The following is a 20891-nucleotide window of genomic DNA, read 5'->3' as shown; positions in this document are numbered from 1 at the left end:
AAAGAATAACACATCGTTGGGACCCTAGGGTCAAGGGGATTCTGCTCTGAGAAAAAGAGACATGTCACTGAACATCTGGTCTCAACTCAATTGCTGCATCCTGTGCCAAGCCCCGAGTTTGGTGGGCTAACTCCCTGACCCACTGACTGGGGTTCTGACATATGACAGATTGCAGACAAAACTAATATGTAGCTGACAAGTGGGGAGACTGAGCAGAAGTAAAAATACTGTTAATTGGCAATAAAACTTAAAGGAGACAGTGAGAATTTGACAAGCAATAAACTTCTAAACTAACTATACTGGGGCAGGGCTGGGTACCTTCCAGACCCCATCCTCAGAGTTTAATCCGACTCAAATCCATAATCATATCATACATCCCCTTCCCCCCATTTTCAGCTTCCTTTTGTGTGGTTCCCCCCCCCCTTAGATTGTAAATTCTTTAAAGACAAGAAGTATAGTTGTATAGGATACAGCTACTCCTTCCAGCTCTGAAATTCTATTTGTCTATTTACTAGATAGGTTTGCAAACCTTTTAACATCAAAGTCTGTGCAGATGCAGCTGGATTGGGGCAGTGTTTTAAATGACTCATAGATTTACAGCTGGACAGGACCTCGGAAAGCTATCTAGTCCAACTCGTTCGTTTTAAAGATGAGGTAGCATTTGAACCCAGATCCTGGTTCTAGCTGACTCTAAAGCCAGTGCTTTTTTTCCTCTGTCCACTGGTGATGGTTCCCACCCCCATATGTTTGCTGTAAGGGAGGATAAAGTCCGAAGGTTGTTTACGGAAGGACGCAACGCGTGTTGACTCATTTAATGGTACGAGGTCAGATTAAATGCCAGTGCAAACCGAAGCTCCCAGAACGCCAAGGTCCGTCCGAAGGGGGCGTCCTCGGGCCACGCGAGGCCGTCCCGCGCCTGCGCATCCCCTAGATTCAGCAGTCACTTCCTTAGGTTATTTCCAACCCTGGAAACCCGCCCTCACTCCTCCCCCCCCCCCCTCCTGCCCCCGGCCCCGCCAACAACGTTCAAGTTCTTCTAGCAGCGACTCTAGCTGCCGGAAAATGCTAAAATCCCAGAAATCACCGCGCGCCTCAGCACTTCCGGCCCGCTCTCATTATTCACTTCCTTTCAATCTGTTCCGTTTAGCAGAAAGCCGTGAAGGTAACGATGGCCGAGTTGGACATCGGAAAGCATTGCCAGGTGGAGCACTGCCGGCAGAAAGGTGATCTGGGAGGCTTTTAGGAAGCAGCGGGCGCCGCCTCTTGGGGACCCGGAGTATTTGGAAGGAAAGGGAAGGCATTGGAGAGCTAGGAAGGTGTAGCTGAGCGGATGGGACACAGCCCCAGAGAGGGCGGGGCCTGGTCGGGAGGAGCTAAACTCCTTTATGGGCGGTGGCCTGACTGGAGGGAGGGGGCACGCTCCCTTGTGGGCGGGGCCTGGCTGGAGGGGCGGGCACGCGCCGCCTGGGTTTGCGAGCCTCTGAATGCTCTGGGGGCGGTCCTTGGAAGCTAAGACTACTGGGTTCCTGAAGCGTGCGGTTTCTGGCGGCTGTGTCAGACCCGTAGGCGTCACTCTGTAAACCGAATGCTGAGTTACATTGTTCCCAACTGCGGTGTAGCAAAAAGAATAGTGGTCTGGAAGTTACCATTTTGGAGTTACAGCTCTAGTTGTGACTAGTTTGAGTTTAGATAAGTCACTTCCTCCCTCTCTCTAGGCTTCAGTTTCCACATCTGTAAAGTTAGAGGTTGGGCTGGTGAGGGTCCTTAACCCTTTTTGTGTCATGGATACTGTTGACAGCCTGGTGAAACCTATGGATTTCTCAGAATCATGATTTAAGTGCATAGAACAAAATACATAAGATTACAGAGGAAACCAATTACATTGAAATAGTTTTATTAAAATGTGCATTTTTTAAAAATTCACATACCCTAGGTTTAGAACCCTTAGCTAGATGATCTCTAGTGTCTTCTAAGTTACATTCTTTGCGTCTATGCATGGGACCTGCTGGGCAATTGTAAAGCTTTAGTAATTGGAAGAAGTAGTAGGGCTAGCCTTATGAGACCATGGGGTCAGTAGCACTTGATGAGCAATTTGAATAACAAATCCATTGTTATAGTATGTTTATTTTAATAATATCTAGTGTTTTTATATTTAGTTTTAAGATTTTAAAAAGCACTTTACAAATACGGTTTCAATTTATCCTCACCACCCTGAGACGTAGATGCTATTATCCCCATTTTACAGTTGAGGAAACTGAGGCAGACATGGTTAAGTGACTTACTCAGGGTTATGTTGTTTTATCCATTTAAAATTACCATAGTTCTGAATACAATGGAATACTATTGTGCTGTAAGAAACGATGAGCAGGAGGAGTTCAGAGAAACCTGGAGGGTCTTGCGTGGGTTGATGATGAGTGAGATGAGCAGAACCAGAAGAACATTGTACACAGTATCATCAACATTGTGTGTTGATCTACTGTGATGGACTATATTCTTCTCACCAATGCAATGGTACAGAAGAGTTCCAGGGAACTAATGATAGAAGAGGATCTCCAAATCCAGGGGGAAAAAAAAAAAAGAACTGTGGAGTATAGATGCTGAATGAACCATACTATTTCTTTTGTTTTCGGTGCTGTTGTTTTTCTATTTTGAGGTTTTTCGTCATTGCTCTGATTTTTCTCTTATAACATGACTAATGCAGAAATATGTTTAATGTTAGTGTGTGTGTATATATATATATATATAACCTATATCAGATTACCTGCTGTCTAGGGAAGGAGGGAGGGAGGGGAGGCAGGGAGACAAATCTGAAATTGGAAAGCTTGCATAAACAAAAGTTGAGAACTATCTTTACATGTAATGGGAAAAAATACTTTATTAATTAAAAAAAAGAAAAAAATTACCATAGTTCAAGCAGCATTTGGTCTAGAAGAGATAATGACCTACATATTAAAATTTTGTCATCACAACACTGGCTGCTGAGTGCTAGATTTCTTTATTAGGGGAAGATTTGCAAGTGACTCATACTGAATTCTTTACTTTGCATTATAACAAAGAGGTTTAAGTGAAGTGCCTTACAGAAAAATTTTGTCCCAGAAATTAGACCTCATCTTCATCTCAGATGATGGGAGCATCAAAGTTACAAAGAGCTACATACATTTTTTTTTAAGTGGGGCAATGAGGGTTAAGTAACTTGTCTAAGTTCACACAGCTAGTAATTGTCAAGTGTCTGAGGCTAGATTTGAACTCAGGTCCTCCTTCATCCAGGGCCAGTGCTTTATCAACACTGTGCCACCTAGCTGCCCCCTTTGCCAGCCTCCTCACAGTCTTGCTTTGATCTACAGGAAAATCACACTTATAAAGCTCTAGGAGCCAGGGCTTTTTTCACTCACTTATAGAAATCTCTATATGTTCTCTTATTCTGTAAGTTAATCTAAAATTAAAAATGTTTTTGAGTATCCCTTTTCCTGTCTTTCCTAGGAGATTCTTCAGAGAATCACAGGATGTTAAAAATGGAAGGGACCTTAGAGATCATCTGGCCCAACCCCCTCATTTTCCAGGTGAGGAATCTGAAGCCTGCAGAAGTTAAGTACCTAAGGTACCACAGCTAGTAAGTGGAGAGCTGGGACTGAGACCAGATCTTTGGAATGTACTCCTCTTCCCACTGTAGCATAGGGCCTTTATACCATTTTCCCCTATTTGACATAACAATAACTATTAGCTAACTACAGGCAACAAGAGCATTTAAATCCAATTTACTTCTGCTCCCATCCCCATTTTACATAAAAGAACAATTTCAGCTTAAGGGAGTTTTGATTTTGTTATGCTCTTTATGGGGGAGTTCCTTGAAGTGGACTTAATTTGGCTGGGGATGTATGAATATTGATTTCTAGTCATTGATTTTTTGACTAAGTGGTAGCCAGTTAGTACTCTACTTTATAATATTAGATACACTGTAGGATAAGTCCTTTTCTAATAAGTTGTAATTTATTCTACCTCTCTCTCAAAGTACAACAGTACATTCCTTTTGTGAATATATCTGGAGTTATTTGTCCATACTCTTAATTAAATATGAGACACAGGAAAGGTATTTAGAGGAATTACATATTGTACACAGAAAAACATGTCATTGTCTATTGCGTAATCTTGGAATAGACACCTACCTTGTATCGGAATTACAAAAATTCACCTCATACCTCAATTCATGAAGTAGTTCTCAACATCAAGGAAACATGTTTTACAGTAACAAATAGTAACTGACATTTGCATAGCAGAGGTTTGTACAACAACTTATGTACACTTAATTCTCACAAAAACCTTGTGAGGTAGATACCACAAGTATTCTCTCTATTTTAAAGATAAGGAAACAGGCTCAGTGAGGTTAAATGACTAGCAAGAGGAAGAGATAGGATTTTGATGTAGATTTTTCTTGACTCCAAGTTCAGCTTTCTTTCTACTATACCATGGAATATGTGCATGTGTGTGTGTGTGTGTGTGTGTGTGTGTGTGTGTGAGAGAGAGAGAGAGAGAGAGAGAGAGAGAGAGAGAGAGAGAGAGGGAGAAAGAATGTGTGAGTGAGTGTTAAGGTATGTGTATGTGTAGTAGAAAGGTTTCTGTTGTACATTTGGGAACAGATCCAAGCATAGCTCATTAGCTTAGAAAATGGCAGCAGGTTTATAGTAAAACTTTAGCTGTCCTCTGATGAACAAATCATTCTAGATAAGGTGATGAGTTTCCTCTTTTGAGAACCACAGCTCTTAAAAAAAGAAAAAAGCATTTTGAACAGAAAATTTATTAAAAAACAAAAATAAAAACAGGGCAGCTTGATGGCACAGTGGATATCACTGGCCCTGGATTCAGGAGGACCTGAGTTCAAATTTGACCTCAGACACTTGACACTACATGTGTGACCCTGGGCAAGTCACTTAACCCTCATTGCCCCGCCCCCCAAAAATGTATTATGTACTTTATTGTTTTCATATAAATTTGCATTCTCAAGTAAGTTTTTTTGATGACTCATAAACATTAGTTACTGTATTATGCAGTAATATTGTGCTGTCTGTTAAACAGTGTAGTTAGTGGAATATGCTTTACTTAACAGCAAAACCTGCTATAATATGTAAGTTTTGGTTTCTGCTTTTTCTAGTTTTTCCATTTCCTCTCTTGCTCACAGCTATAACTTCTTACTCCTTTCACTGTGCCTCCCTCCCTCTCCCCCTCTAATCTGTTGTATTTGATGGCCTGTGGGCTTCAAAATCAGAAAACCAGTCTTGTGAATTGAGGTTGAAGCCCTGAGTGAGGGCCTCTGAGTGTGGAAGAGATGCCTGCTTCGGGTGGTATTCTAATCTACTGCTTCTCATGGTCTGCAAGTTTCAAAACTGAATTCATCCAGAATGAATTTTGACTTAGTGAGTGCTAGTCTGGTTGCTTAAAGACTTTTTCTCCTCTTCTAAATCTCAGTGGTGTTTCAGATAATAAAGGTGCTACTATTCTTGATAGTAAACTACATATTTTAGGTCTCCTGTAGGTTTTGTTTGGGTCCCAAGCTCAGAGGTCATCTTGTCTCACTGCATTCTTAAACTAGATTCCCCTGTATAACATCACTAACACATTTTAATTTAAAGATCTCTCCAATTTTAAATAAGCTTTTTTTCTCAACACTCTGCAGCTTCTACCCATTGCTCTTAGTTCTCACCTCTCACATCATGCAGAAAAATCCTAACCCCTCTTCTCCCTATCAGCCCTTCAGATACTTGAATAAAGCCATCATGTCTGCCCAATGGTCCCTAGACTGGACATTGCACTTCTTTCACAGAAACCTTATACTTTATACTTTATTTATTTATTTTTGTGGGGCAATGGGGGTTAAGTGACTTGCCTAGGGTCACACAACTAGTAAGTGTCAAGTGTCTGAGGCTGGATTTGAACTCAGGTACTCCTGAATCCAGGGACGGTACTTTATCCACTGTGCTATCTAGCCGCCCCCTGAAACCTTATATTTTATACAGCATGGATTCTAATACCTCTCTTACCTCACTTGGTTGGTCTCCTCTGTATACACTCATCTTGTCATAGTCCTTATGAAAATGTTGTAGCCCAAACTACCCAGTACCTCAGATGCGGTCTGACTTTGGTATTGTATAACAAAATGATTACCTTGGTTATTTGAGCCTCTCAGTACAGCCCAAGAGCACATTCACTTTTTTTGGCTGTCACATCACACTTGAATTATATTCAGCTTTCAGTCCACTGAAATTACTAGGTCTTATTTCTCATAAGATTCTTTTGGACCTTATTTTTCCCATCTTGCATCTGTAAAACTTTTTTTTTGGAAGCTGCGTATAAGACTTTACATTTTCTCTGTTAAATCTAAATTTAAATTTTATTAGATTGAACTTAATCTGCTTTTATTGTTTTGGTTCTTGACTCTGTTCAACATAGCTTATCCCAGGTCCCAGGGTCACTACAGTTCCCTCTTCACTCTTTTTTAAGGAGAGAACAGATGGATGTCAGCCTCAAACATCATGTATATTGGGAGCCCCAGTCAACTGGTACTGCCCTCTGCCTTTTGACTAGTAAATATTTACCTCTTCTTCCATTAATCCCTGTGAGTCAGTCACCATTGGCCAAGGGAAGCTCTACCCTTCCCCTCTCTACCACTCAACTTTTTCATCTCCAGATCTCCCTTTAATGTTCTTCACTTGCCTTACATTGTGCCCTTTGGAACACCTCTTAATTACAGTAATTCCCTTCATCCTAAACTCTTCACATTCTTTCCATCTACTTGCAGTCACAGAAAACTGGCTCCCTCTAGGGGACACTGCATTCCTCACCTATCATTTCCAGTGCTGAATATAATTTTTTTTTCTTTCCCTGGCACTGAGCCAGAAATAAACATACATCTTGTTCCTCATTGCCACTTCCAGATTCTTTCCCTATGCCATCACTTAGCAGCTTCTCATTTGAGGTTTACTCCATCTGTGTCTGACACTGTCAATCCTTGTCATTGTTGTAGTCCTCAAAAGGCCTTCAAATTTTTCTCTTTGTTTAAATTTTATGCATCCATTTTCATTTTTATAATTTGTCATTAATTTTGATCTTTGCTCCAGCAACTTCATGGTGTTTCTGCCTCATAGCTCATTCAGAAATGACTGCCAGGCTTAGAAATCAGTTTCCGGACAAAAATAGCCATTTTTCTTTTTGTGATGTTATTCAGTGCCTACTCCTTTCTTGAAGGTGTTCATGGAACAAGTCACCTCCTGTGTTCCAGGCACTGTGTTAGGTGATATGGATACACGGAAAGGGAGGTGGGAAAGTCCCTACACTCAAAAAACTCAGTCTTATGGGGGAGACAACATGAAAGCAATTATGTCCAGACACTTCCTATAGGATAATTTGGATATCATTTCAGAGGAAAGCCCAGAATTATGTGGAAGACTAGGAAAGACTTCTTGTAGAAAATAGCTCTTTAGTTGAGATTTACAGGGAGCCAGGAAAGAGACGAGGAAGAGATGAGATTTCTGGGTAGTCTCCAAGCTTTTGGCCTGTAGTTTCTTAGTTCTGTGCCACTTTATGAAATATATTTGATAAGACTTCCTATAATTTTGTCAGGAATAGTAGTTAAGAATACTGACCTATAGATTGCAGACTCCATTCTCTTCACTTTTTCTCTTATTCTCCAGTCTTGCAAAGGTTATTTTTTGTTTCAATACAAAGGCCATTCTCCTTGGCAGAGAAAAAAAAAAGAAAAGAAACAAAATAAGAGTCAGGTAGTTTATCTTTGTCTCTAGTGTATTTGTCTTCCCAGCCTACAAAACAGTGGTCTTAGCCCTTCAGGAGTTCTCTTTTCCCTAACATAGCTTAAAACAAAACAAAAAAGCTTTTTGTCATCCTTAGCAATTCTCGACCTCCACTCATACTGAGCTTCAGCATTCCTAGTACCATTCTTACTGGACTGTGCCATGCTTTGTATTCATTCTCTTACCTGCCCTTGCTTTAACCTGCTTTTCAGGTGTTTGGTTTTTTTCCACATACATCTTAGTTTATCAAACAGTATTTCAGTGAAGTGGGTAAGACCCATAATTATTATTTCTATTTTATAACCAAGGCACAAAGTGGTTCATTGAATTATCAGTAAAACCAGATCAGGGAATTAAAAGGCAGATCAGGAAATTAAACTTAGAATTTCTGACTTCTTATTCATCCTTCTTAGCGCATTCCTAATACCTCCAATTCCATTATCTTCCTCTCACAAGTTGCATTTGATTGTGTCATATATAGCATGGTGTACCGACAAAGAAATACTACTTTTTTAAAAAGTTTTCTTAAGAAAACAAAATAAAATCACAGTCTGAGAAGTAAATATCTTTTCTTTTGTTTTTAGATTTTCTTCCATTTGTGTGTGATGGCTGTTCAGGAATATTCTGGTAAGGCCTATTAGCAGTATTTTCTATAAAATGGAGGATTCGTATCAAGGTCTCTACCAAGCTATTTACTGAGATAGTAGAGATTATTCTTGTTTTAAATCCTGGTTATATTCTGTGGCTATTAATTAATATTCATTATAGCATTCACTGGACTAAACTTAATCATGGATGTGTACCATGCATTAGAATTCCTTGTCCTCTACACCTGATGCATGTGAGCTACAAACCTATATGTGGTTCAAACACCAATTAAAGGTGAGAATAATAGTCACACAAAGAGAGTCAATGATAGTTGATGGTCCTTATAGTGTACAAAACTGATGGCCAAAGATGGGCAGTTTGTGATGATTGTTTATTAAGATCAGAACAAAACCTGGGCTATCTAATCTCTCAAGTGGTATCAAGAATATATTTAGGAGTACAAATCAAAATTTTAGAATTGACTGTATATTTTGGAAAATATTTTCCAGTTAAGCTGTCATATGATGTAACATTTAATATATTGAGTAAAACCTTGAAAGAACTTAGTTTTCAGGAAATTGAGAAAGGATTATTAGAAGGCGAAAAAAATTGTTAGGCATATTGTTTCCTAATGAAATTTACTTAATCTGATATTGGCATCAATATAACAGTAGTATACCTTGGTGAATGCTTTAGTAACTAATAAATCTGATATTTTTCTATAATGGTCTTTGAGAAATGACTGGAGTTGGAAGCTTTCTCATATTTGTGAAATGTTCTTAACTGTTGAGCAGTGTGAATGTTCTTTTATCCCCATGCAATTATCCATCTGTAATTCTATTTTAGATTTTTGAATCAAAGTATTAAATTATAAAACCAGAATATATGCTAATGGAACCAATTTAAGAGGATATTTACAAAGTTCAGACCCCCAAAATAGAACATCATAAAGGATACAAATGAAAGGTGGTATACAGTGGTCAATTTTTGCTATAAATATTAAGAGAAGCACTGCTGACTGAAGCCAGAAGGACCTGAGTTCAAATCCTGCCTCAGACATATTGATTTTGTGACCCTGGGCAAACCATTTAATCTCTTAGTCCTCTTAATAACTCTAAAAAAATTGAGACATTATTGGTCTGTGTTGGTCAAAGGGTATTTCATATACTAATGAAATCATAGGCCTAGTCTCTAGCCCTATTACTAAGATACCAATATAGGAAAGTTGGGCCTCTAGTTAATTGACATTTAATTATATAATAGAGAAAATATTTCATGTAGAAAGTTACAAATTATATAACATATATTACATAATCATCATAGCCCTGAGAATATTATACATCAGAGATATCAAACTTGTACCTGCAAAAGTTCCATGTCACCCAAACCAGATTAATTGAGAAATATTTAACAAAATAAATGAAAATATGACATAGATAATGTTAATTTGTGGTTTTCTAAGTCATTATGCAGTTGTGGGGATCTGTTTCTATTTTAATTTGACACTACTTCTGAATATGATAAAAGAGCAAATAAATGCAAAATATCTAAAAATACTATTGTATTTAAATGGCTAAACTTCTGATTTTGTTTTGTTTTGGTTTTGGTTTAAGTCTTGAGCACAGAAGCAGGGATTCTCATGGCTGTTCTGAGGTATGGATAAGCATGTTAACTCTTTTCTCAAACTTCATTTAAAAACATTCTCGTGTATTTCTATTTAAGGTATGATTATCACTGTCTTTCTCTTTTGTAAAGAGGCTGAGTAATAGGAATTGGGCATTGTAGTTTCTTTTTTTTTTTTCCCTAATACCAGATAAAATTACATCAGATAAAGAAATATGTGAAAAACTGGTTTTCTCTCCCCTTTATTATTTTTTTTCCACTGAGGTTCATTTTAAGAAAAGTTAAATCTTTCATATGTTGGCATGTACAGTTTTTTGTGCTTATGGTTTTTTTGCATGTGCAAATTAAAGAGTCCAACCTTGAAATTACAGTTATCCTTTCCATATCACAGGGGTTAGGGGCACAGCACCCCGGTAACCTGGAAAATTCATGTAAAATTTTTTGGCCCTCCCTTTGTATTAGAGAAGTCTGAATTTTTTTCTTTTCTTTTTTTGGGGGTTTTTACAGTACCTAATTGTAAAATTTGGGTTAAGTATTTGGTCATAGGCTATATGTAGGCCAATTTAAAGTAAAAATACTATATGAAAAAGATCATTTTTAAAAATACAAAATACTGATCCATGATGTATTGAAACCACAGTGGGGAAAGTTGCAAATTGGGAGGGATAACTGTATAGGATTTCAAAGTTGGAAAGAAGCTTAGATATCATATAGTGAAACTCATCATTTTCAGATGAGGAAACTGAGGCTTAGAAAGGTGACTTGACTTAGGCAAGGTTACATTGTGGCAGAATTAATCAGAACACAGGTGACCAGCTTTTCTTTAGGACTTTTTACATTATGCCATACTACATACCTACTTCAAGATTTGGGCCCTGTTTTATCTTTGACAATTTTTACAGTAGAGCATATAACTTTTTATTGACTCAGATCTATATACAGATTTGCTTTTTCACTAGAGCCTAATAGCAGGATATTGTGAAAAGGTGCAAGATTGAGTTTTTCACTTTATAATCTGTCTCTCAACAGATATGTATTGAGGGTTTATTATGTACAAAACATCGTGCTAGGTGTTCTGGGCAATTCCAAAAAATGTAAGGTTTTAGTTCTTACCTGCAAGAAGTTTGTAGTTTAGTGGAGAAGAAAAGACAATTAAATTCTTTTTCATGAGAGGAAAGGGCAACAGTGCAGGCAGATGAGTGATCCTCCTACAGACTCTAGAACCTGAGACAGGATACTTTCAGGCCCACTGGAGGAAAAGCAGAACAGGTTGTCCAGAACAAGGTGACTGAGTTAGTATGTACCATTCACTTAGCATTTATGAAAATGTTTTGTTGTAAGTTTTCTTTTCATATGTATATGTGTGGCATTTTTATGTAGACTGTGAAGGTGAAGCAATATGTATCTCATACAGACTTTCTTCATTTATACAAACAAAGACTAGATAGGTTAAAATGTGACCTTTAAAAATTTAGGGGTATCATTTTATGTGGAATATAAGTATTAGCTTACTTAGCTGCAGTTAACATTGCTTTCATTAGATACATTTTGAGTATTCTCTGTGGGAAGAACAAAATTCATATATGTTTTCTAAGCAGCTTATAAATCAATCCACATTGAACTATTTCCCCTCATACAGTTAAGTATCTGTAACTATATCCTGACTCTGAATTCAAGTATTAAGTAATGAAGTCAAAACATATGTTGGTAGAACCACCATGGGAGGATGTTAAAAAGTCCAGACCCCCAAGGTACCCGTTTTTTTAGCCAGTGTTTTCCTGAATTTATCTTAGAGACTTGGCCAGTGCCTAGATATGAACAGGACTTGGAGGGAGGGCATTGGAGGGGGTGATGAGGGTATCTTGTTCTTGTGTCCTATTACCCCTTCTGTTTCTATAAAGGGATAGTCTAATATATGATTTTTATGTTTCATATAATTATATTATTTTTTTTAAATAATGTGATTTTTTTTTTTAAATTAAACACTAGGTTTAATCTGGGTAGAGAACAAAACCGGTATAGCTTGTCTCCTATTTGGTGTTCATATTTTTGAGATTGATGAGATATCACCTGATCATAGTCCCTGAATCTCTTGGAAGTATTTTCTTAATGAGTGATTATATCACAAAATAAAAGAAGAAGGTCATATAAAATTGAGCTGAATATTTCATTTAGCTTGGTTATTGTATACATATTTTAGTCTTTATCGAGAGAACTTAAAAAGTTTAGTATACCTAGTCATTTATTACACAAACATGTATGGAGTGTCATTTCAGAAACATTCTTCTGGTTGCTTCAGTTCAGTAAAAGTTTATTAAGCATCTGTTGAGTATGCAATAACTCAGCTTACTAGATCTAAAAAGCTACAGCATCTTCCTTCTAAGAACTAAAATATAAAACATGAAATAAGCATACAAATGTGATGATGACAAAAGACAACATTTATGAAAATAAAGCCATTGCTATAATTAATGCAATATTAAAATTATTTCTTCAAAATAGATTTAAATAAAATCCAGTTTCCTGTCATTGTGAATTATGAGGACATTTCTCCTTCTCTATATTTCTAGGTGAACATAAAAAGTGAGAGATTGAAGACTGATGACCACTCGTCTTACCCATGTTCATACAAGGATTGCAATGGAAGAGAGCTTGTGCCAGTGTTATGTCCCTTCTGTGAGAAGAATTTTTGCCTGAGGTGATCATTGGACCATTCAAAGAGTGTAGGTATTTTTAGATTGTGTGCAAGTTTGTGAACCAACCGGTATCTACTTTGCTGTTCTGTATAGACACCGGCACCAGTCAGACCATGAATGTGAAAAACTAGAAGTTCCTCAGGCTCGGATGGCTACCACACAGCAGCTTGTTAAAGATATCATAGGTAATGTCTTTAGTATTTGGTTATGCCAATTTCCTTTACTTTGTACACTCTGCTAGTTCCAAAGCTCTTCCATGCTTCATGAACCTGCTCAGAGTTAGTCAGAAAGCCTTTGATAAGCACTAACAGAAAAGTGAAAACACCGTCCAAATTGTCCAGGGATGAAGACAGCATACAAATATAACTTGTGAATTAACAGTATATATACATTGTAAGTGGAAGATTTCAGGAGGAGGGGGACTGGGAAAGGCCTGCTGTAGAAGGTAGAATTGTAGCTAATTTTTGAACAAAGGCAGCCAGGAGGCAGAAGTGAGGAGGGAGAGAATTCTAGGCATGAGGGACCCAGGGAAAATGCACTGAGTTGAGAAATAAAGCGTCTTGTTTGAGGAACAGCAAAGAGTCTGGTGGAGGGGCAGGGCTGGGGGCAGTGGTGTTAAGGTGTTGTAAGGGGCTAGGGCATGAAGGGCTTTAAAAGCCAGAGGATTTTACATCTGATTCTGAAGGTATTAGGGAGCCACTAGAGTTCACTGAATAGGGAAGACACACCTGTGCTTTACCAGGACAACTTTGGCAGCTGAATGGAGGGTGGACGAAAATGGAGAGAAACTGGAGCCAAGGAGACCAACCAGCAGGCTATTGCAGTAGTACAGATGTGAGGTGATATGGGCTTACACCAGGGTGACCGCTGTGTCATAGGAGAGAAGGGAGTATATATGAGAGATTTGGCTCTTTTCCTGGTCACTCCATTTACTAATGCCTTTTCCCTGAGGTGATCTTTTGTGGGTGTTATTTTCATATGTGTGTATATATATGTATGTATGCATGTATACATATACATATATAACAATATATAAATAAATTATATTGTGTGCATATATAACACATCTCTATGATGATATATATGATATTTAATACATATCCATCCATCTATGATTCCCTCTATAATGAGAGATTCCCTATGAGGGCAAGAACTGTTAAGCTTTCTTCTTTGTAGCCCTATCATCTAGTAAAGTAGCCGACACTTAGAGCATGCTTAATTAAATGCTTATTGATTTATTGATTGAAGAACCACCACTAGGTGTATCCCAGAAGTGGGACTTCTGATTGATTCAAAATTGCATGGAATTATCCTTTTCATTTTATGTCTTTATGAGCTGCTTAATTTGTTTTAAATTTTACAGTCACAGACTTTGAGAGTTGGAGGGACCTCAGTGTATTAGATGACTGCTGAAATTCCTTTCAACTCTCAAGTCCTGTTACTTGGAGCTAGAGATGGTACTGTGGAAAGAGACTGGATTTAGAATCAGAAAACCAAGCTTCAAATCCCAGCTCTGCCCCATAGGTGATATATGACCTTGGATAAGTCATTTAACCTCCAGGAGTCTCATTTCTTCATCTCTAAAATGAGAGGGTTGGACTATATGACCTCTGAGGTCCCTCGCAGTTCTAGACATCTAATCCTGTCATTTTTAGTTTGGGATGCCATTCTGAAAACCATACAAACCTGGTTCTAATCAGATGTCTTCCAGAATCCATTGTTCGAAAATGAAAGTAAGTGATGAGTATGGATGAGTCAATATAACCCATCCTTGAAGAGTAGGAGGAGGATGATAATCATCATCATAATGGCTAGCATTCGTGTTGTGCTTTAAGGTTTGCAAAGTATTTTACAAATATTATCTCATTTTATCCTCAAAATAATCCCAGGGGTAAGTTATCATATCTATTTTGCACATGAGGAAACGGAGACACATTAAGTAACTTATCCAGGGTCACAAAGCTAATAAGTGTCTGAGCCATATTTGAACTTGGGTCTTCTTGACTTCAGGTCCAGTATTCTATACACTGTAAAGACATAGAATATATTTGATTTGTTTATTAAACAAAGTATATATTTACTTTTATCTTTTTCATGTTGCTAAAAAGGGATCAGGCTTTTTTAGCAGTGAAAAAAGGCACATTAGAATTCATCCAACCTCCTCATTTTATGGATAAGGAAATTGAGGATCAAAAAGATTAAGTAATTTTCCCAAAGGCACATGGGTGGTAAAGTAGCCAAGTCAGAATTTGAACCCAATTCCTCAGACTCCAGATCCACTGAACTTTCCACTGTGGGAGAATATGCAGAAATGAAAAGTCTCTGCTTTGTGCAAACTCTCCAGTTATTCCTTGGCAAGAAAAAGAAGCCTCCAATAGAAATTTTCCTCAATGGTGGGTTATGACCTTACCACCAGGCCTACTAAGAATAGAATCTTTTTTATTTGGGGGGGCAGGGCAATGAGGGTTAAGTGACTTGCCCAGGGTGACACAGCTAGTAAGTGTCAAGTGTCTGAGGCCGGATTTGAACTCGGGTCCTCCTGAATCCAGGACTGATGCTTTATCCATTATGCCACCTAGCTGCCCCCATAATACATTCTTAAAGACTAAAGACTTGGGCAGCTAGGTGGCATAATGGATAAAGCATCAGTCCTGGATTCAGGAGGACCCGAGTTCAAATCCGGCCTCAGACACTTGACACTTACTAGCTGTGTGACCCTGGGCAAGTCACTTAACCCCAATTGCCTCACTAAAAAAAAAAAATTTAAATTTATCATTAAGGGGCAGGTAGGTAGCACAGTGGATAAAGCACTGGCCCTGGATTCAGGAGGACCTGAGTTCAAATCTGGTCTCAGACACTTGATACTTACTAGCTGTGTGACCCTGGACAAGTCACTTAACCCCAATTGCCTCACCAAAAAAAAAAATTATCATTAAGCACTTGTAATGAGACTAGAAAATGTAGCCTATGATAATTTCATCAGGTACTAATTTTCTTATTTTTCAGATTCTAAGAAAGGAGCAACAATAAGCAAAGGACGCAGAGGTGCAAAGAACAGTGGAACTGCAGCAAAAGTTGCACTGATGAAGTTAAAAATGCATGCTGATGGAGATAAATCTTTGCCACAGGTTGGGCTTAATTGTTTTAAAAAATGTGTGTTATACAAACAAACCAAAAAAAAAATGTGTGTTGTTCCATTTCACCAAATCTTAACTTATTAGACTTCAAAGCTGTGTGTATGTGTCTGTGTATGTGCATTTGAGCTTATGTGTTGTGGGCAGTAAAAGGGGTCCATATTTAACCACAATGGAATTTTATTCTATCTTTTATTTAAACACAATGGTCCTATTTCTAGGGCTTGAACTTTTTTTGTTAAATGGGTTTTTGTTGTAGCAGTAATTAGTATAGACAGTTCTTTAATTACCATAGACATTTCTTTAATGTAAAGTTGTTGGTTTTTTATAAGTTGAATCATCTAGCAGTATGATTAGAAGTCATGAGATCTGGGTTCTATTTGTAATACCTACTGCAGATGAAGGAAGCAGCAGGGATATATAGTGACCTGGGAATCAAGAGTTTGAATCTGAGTTTTGCTCTTAATTCTCTGCATTTCGGCAAATTGTGAAGCTTCTCTAGACTTCAGTTACCCCACTAAAAAAAGTAGGGGTTGTATTTTGATTTCCAAGGTTCTTTTCAGCACTTACATTCCATGACTCTCTGTTCTTTCCCTTAGAGTGTAGCTACATCCCCACAGAGCTGGTTATAAAATGAATTTCTATAAAGTGAACCTTATTGATGTCCCTTGTAGAATTAAAGATGAGTTCTACAATACATTATTATTCATTGGATGAAGTGAAAATTGACTCACATTTATTTTTTGTTGTGGTTTTTGCTCTAGAAGGAGAAATGTCACCTTTTTTTTCAGAGTAATTTTAAGAAGTCATTAAAAGTCTAGAGGAAGAGCACCTTTGCTCCCATTATTTCTCAGCTGAACACTTGAAAATCACTAACAAAAGCCCCTAGTGGGTTGATTATCACCTTCCCTTTTTCTTTTGTATTGGTGTTCACCTAGTTGTTACACTGTCTCTTATTTTTGTCCCTCTTCTTGGCTCCAAACTACTATTGCCTCTTGTTTTTAGAATGGCATTCTCTTGGCCAAGGGAAATGCTTAATGTGTACTTTTTTTAACTTTATTTTTGCAGGAAGAAAGAATTTACTTTCAGGTATTCTTACCTAAGGGAAGCAAGGAGAAAAGCAAACCCATGTTCTTTTGTGGTAAATGGAGTATTGGTAAGGTGGTGGATTTTGCAGCTTCATTAGCCAACCTTAAAAACGAGAACAACAAAGCCACAGCCAAGGTAGTATTGACTAATTTGTAGTAATTGTCATGGGAAAAATGGTAAATTACTTCAAGGTGTGATTATTAATTATAATCCTGTTGTCTCTTTTCAGAAATTAAGGTTATGTAACATTGCAACAGGAGAAGCCTTACCTTCGGATCAATCTTTGGACACATGGATTACTAAGGAAGATTGCCCTTTATATAATGGTGGAAATATTGTCTTAGAATATCTTAATAACGAAGAACATTTTTTGGAAAATGCTGATTCTTACTCAAATTAGCCATTCAAAGACAACCTGCAATCAATAGGAAAACAATACATTTCACAATTAGTTTATTAAATATTAACACTATGTGCTCTTCAGAGAAAGGTCCTTTTAAGCTTAGTTCCACTAAGACAATGATACATTGTTTTATGAGTTTTTCTATAAAATATTTTTGTAATTATGCTGAAAGTGATCATAAAAGTAAGTTTGGAGCTGAAAACAAGTATCAAATTCAAATTTTATGTATCATGGTATATATGTACACACAGAAAGCACATAGGTCATTCTTTGATAGATAGTAATTCTTTATCTAAAACTTTATCACCAGAAGGAATAAAAGAGGAGGTATAGAAATAACAATAATGATGATAATAATAACTTTTGGGGGGGGGGGTCAGGCAATGAGGGTCAAGTGACTTGCCCAGGGTCACTTTTCAAGTGTCTGAGGCAAGAATTTGAACTTAGGTCCTCCTGAATCCAGGGCTGGTGCTTTATCCACTGTGCCACCTAGCTGCCCAATAATAACTTTTAAAGTTTGCAAAGTGCTTTATAATGTAATATCTCATTTGAGCCTTATAATAGCCCTGTTGGGTTGGGCTGGGGGTGGTAAAAATGCCAAATATTAGGTGTGGGAAATACCTTCCTGTACAAAATCATCACTAAATATTAAAGTTCAGTGTGCCAGAAACTGTGAATGAAAATAGTCTTGAGAGAGGGAAGAGGGTTGTGGTTTAAGGTTAAAGGATGGGAAGGGGGGAGGTGGGAATTCCAATTTAATGTTGCAGGAGGAGGGCAGGACAGAAGGGAAAGGTAGAGAGGAAGAGAATCCTCCAATATTGAGACCTCTGCTAAGACAGGTTGCGTTTCAAAAGAAATTTGTGGCAAAAGCTTAATAGTTTTTGTTAATTTCAATGTGAAAAGATTGATTTTTAAAAATCTGTTTTTACATACATGTTCCTAGAAGTGCCTATCTGTTGCAAAAAGCTAGGCATATAGTTAAAAGAATACTGGTATGAAAGTGTGTCAAACTTCAGTACTCAGGTACATGCAATCTCTGTAGCTTCGGACAAATTATTCAGTCATCCTGAGACTCATTTTTCTCATCTATAAAATGGGGTTGCCATCTGCCCTGTGCCATTTTAAGGATTCAATGAAATAGTGGAGAAAAGGTTTATTTTTTGTTTTGTTTTTTACCACAGTGTTGTGTAAAATGAGGCCTCATGATTTAGGGGGAAGGTGAACCAATCTTGGAGTCAGGTGCCCACTACCAAGCCATATGGTCTTAGAGGATTGTTTGCTCGTTCTAAGTCTTTGCTTATTTTTGAATGAGGAGGTTGAACCAGGTAATCCCTTAGCCCTGCTTCCAGCTCCAGCACTTTAAAGGCAACATTAGCACTATTTATGGAAGCTTTAGTAAAATAGCCCAGATAGATATGAGGTCATCTTAGGGAAAAGGAAGATTAATCATTGTATTTTCCCAAACTCTGCCACCAAGTCATCCTGAAGGATTTAATGAGATGTATTTTCAGGGACAATATTCAAGGAAACATTGAATTTCAAAGGGATCGGTTTATCTCATCCAATTCATACTTGAATAAGAATCATTTCTGCAATATCAGTTCAGTCCTTATTTTGTGGCAAGAACAGTGCTTAGTGCTGAAGCAACAAAAAACATTCCTCGAGGATCTTGAAAGGCAGGTTTTTTTGAAAATCAAACATAGTATCAATGGGTTTTTACAACGTTACTGATTCAGCTTTGATGCTCACCTCTTCCTCAGCACCATCAGTTGCCTCTCCCTTCAGACAAGGGCTGAAGGGCATAGCAATGAACTCCTCCAAAGACCTCCCTTTCTAAGGGACTCAGACTTTTCCAGGTAACATTTTCCAACAGCTGCTCTCCTTGGTTTCAACTCTATGAACATCCTATCCCAGCACCAGGTACCCTTTCATGGTTGCCTTCCTCTCCCCTTCTTTTTAGTTTCTTTTGGTATATTGTCTTCCCCCATTAGATCGTAAGCTCCTCAAGTTCAGGGACTATCTTTTTCTTATTTGTATACCCACCACTTAGCACAGTGCTTGGCACATGTAGCAGTCAATCAATAACTCTATGTTGATTATTGAGTTCCAGGTCACCAGTGGTATTCAAATGTAGGTTGATATCACCTCACATCTATCAGAGTGGCAAATATAACAAAAACGGAAAATATTGGATGTTGGAGGGGATGTGGGAAAGCTGGGGTGCTAATCCACTGTTGGTGGAGTTGTAAAAAGATCGAGCTATCCTGGAGAGCAATTTGGAACTATGCCCAAAGGCCTATAGAACTGTGCATACCCTTTGATCCAGCAATACCACTGCTAGGCTTATATCGCAAAGACATCCCCAAAAAGAGAAAAAGACCTATTTGTACAAAAATATTTATAGCAGCTCTTTGTGGTGGCTAAGAATTGGAAGTCAAAGGAATGCTCATCAATTGGGGAATGGCTAAATTGTAGTATATGATGCTGATGGAATATTGTGCTATAAGAAATGACAAGCAGGATGACTTCAGAAAGGCCTGGAAAGACATGCATGAAATGATGTATAGTGAAGTGAACCAAACCAAAAGAACATTGTACACAGAAACAGCAATATTGTTTGATGAAGAACTGTGAATGATTTGACTATTCTCAACACTACAACAATCCAAGACAATCCCAAAAGACTATTGATGAAACATACTATCCACCTCCAAAGAAAGAACTTATTGATGGAACAGACTGAAGCATACTTTTTTCACTTTAATTTTTTTCTTTTAACCAAGTTTTCTTGTTCAAAATTACAAATATGGTAATGTTTTATATAATAATTTTTTAAAACCCTAAATGTAAGTTGAATGACCATTTGTCAAAAGTGGTACAGGTAGAATTAATGATTTCAGTAGAGATTAAACCAGACTAACTTTGCCCAAGATCACAGAGCTCAGATTACAACATCAGACAACAAAAGATTGTAGGAAAAGAAGTTCTAGAGGTGGAAGTCATGTCCAAAGGCCAGTAGCTCCTTGGAAGCTCTCCAAGGTTTTAGCCGATGAACCCAGAGAACAGTTGTCAATGTTCCTAGATATGGAAATCAGAGAACAGGTAGTGATTACTGTAACAACAATGGCAATGATGATAGCTGGTTGCAAAGTGCATTAAGCAAATACCAGTTCTTGATACTCACAACCCTGTAGTCTACCAAATAACAGTAACTATACCTTTCCACTGGCAGGTTTTCTGCCCATTTTTCTTTGGTCATGCTCCTGTCCTACAAGCCTCACTGTTCCTAGTTGCAGGTAGGACTCCAGCCTTACTCTTCCTACTCTGATTTTAGGTCCCCCCTTTTTTTTGTCATCACAATTTTTTAATATGTAGACTTTAATATGTAGAAAATGACTAAAAAGTCATTGGCAAGAAAAAAGATACTAGTGTCATCTCTAAACAAAATCTGAAGTCAACAATTAGAGAACTTTCAACATGTTGGATAGAATCCACATGCAAGTTCGAAAACATTCCAGAAGTCCCAAGATAATGCACTCTGGGATGCTAAGGAGACTAA

General features: G+C 37.8%; 1 protein-coding gene across 2 annotated transcripts; it reads left to right on the top strand.

Moving 5' to 3' along the window:
* The first annotated feature begins 1020 nt into the window (after nt 1-1020).
* Nucleotides 1021-19552, top strand: ZFAND1 (zinc finger AN1-type containing 1). 2 transcript variants are annotated; one of them, XM_043979391.1, is made up of 9 exons: nt 1021-1223; nt 3481-3560; nt 8384-8426; nt 10001-10040; nt 12581-12708; nt 12800-12891; nt 15713-15834; nt 16909-17064; nt 17159-19552. In XM_043979391.1, the coding sequence occupies exons 1-9, from the start codon at nt 1063-1065 to the stop codon at nt 17327-17329; spliced, it is 993 nt and encodes a 330-aa protein (XP_043835326.1). In that variant the 5' UTR covers nt 1021-1062; the 3' UTR covers nt 17330-19552. The 2 variants fall into 2 exon arrangements, with proteins under 2 accessions (XP_043835326.1, XP_043835334.1); XM_043979399.1 differs by lacking the exon at nt 3481-3560 and having other exon boundaries at nt 1039-1223.
* The last annotated feature ends 1339 nt before the right edge of the window (nt 19553-20891 follow it).

The sequence above is a fragment of the Dromiciops gliroides genome, chromosome 1 (assembly GCF_019393635.1).
Source record: "Dromiciops gliroides isolate mDroGli1 chromosome 1, mDroGli1.pri, whole genome shotgun sequence".
Classification (NCBI taxonomy): Eukaryota; Metazoa; Chordata; class Mammalia; order Microbiotheria; family Microbiotheriidae; genus Dromiciops; species Dromiciops gliroides.
The sequence above is the reverse complement of the archived record's forward strand: the minus strand, read 5'-3'. Positions and strand labels throughout refer to the sequence as shown.

What these genes read in the sequence shown, in the direction of transcription:
- ZFAND1 (XM_043979391.1), top strand. Translation starts at nt 1,063, where the DNA reads ATGCTAAAATCCCAGAAATCACCGCGCGCCTCAGCACTTCCGGCCCGC. An exon ending in ATTCTCATGGCTGTTCTGAG is followed by an intron (nt 10,041 to 12,580) that starts GTATGGATAAGC and finishes CTATATTTCTAG; the next exon opens with GTGAACATAAAAAGTGAGAG. An exon ending in GAGATAAATCTTTGCCACAG is followed by an intron (nt 15,835 to 16,908) that starts GTTGGGCTTAAT and finishes TTATTTTTGCAG; the next exon opens with GAAGAAAGAATTTACTTTCA.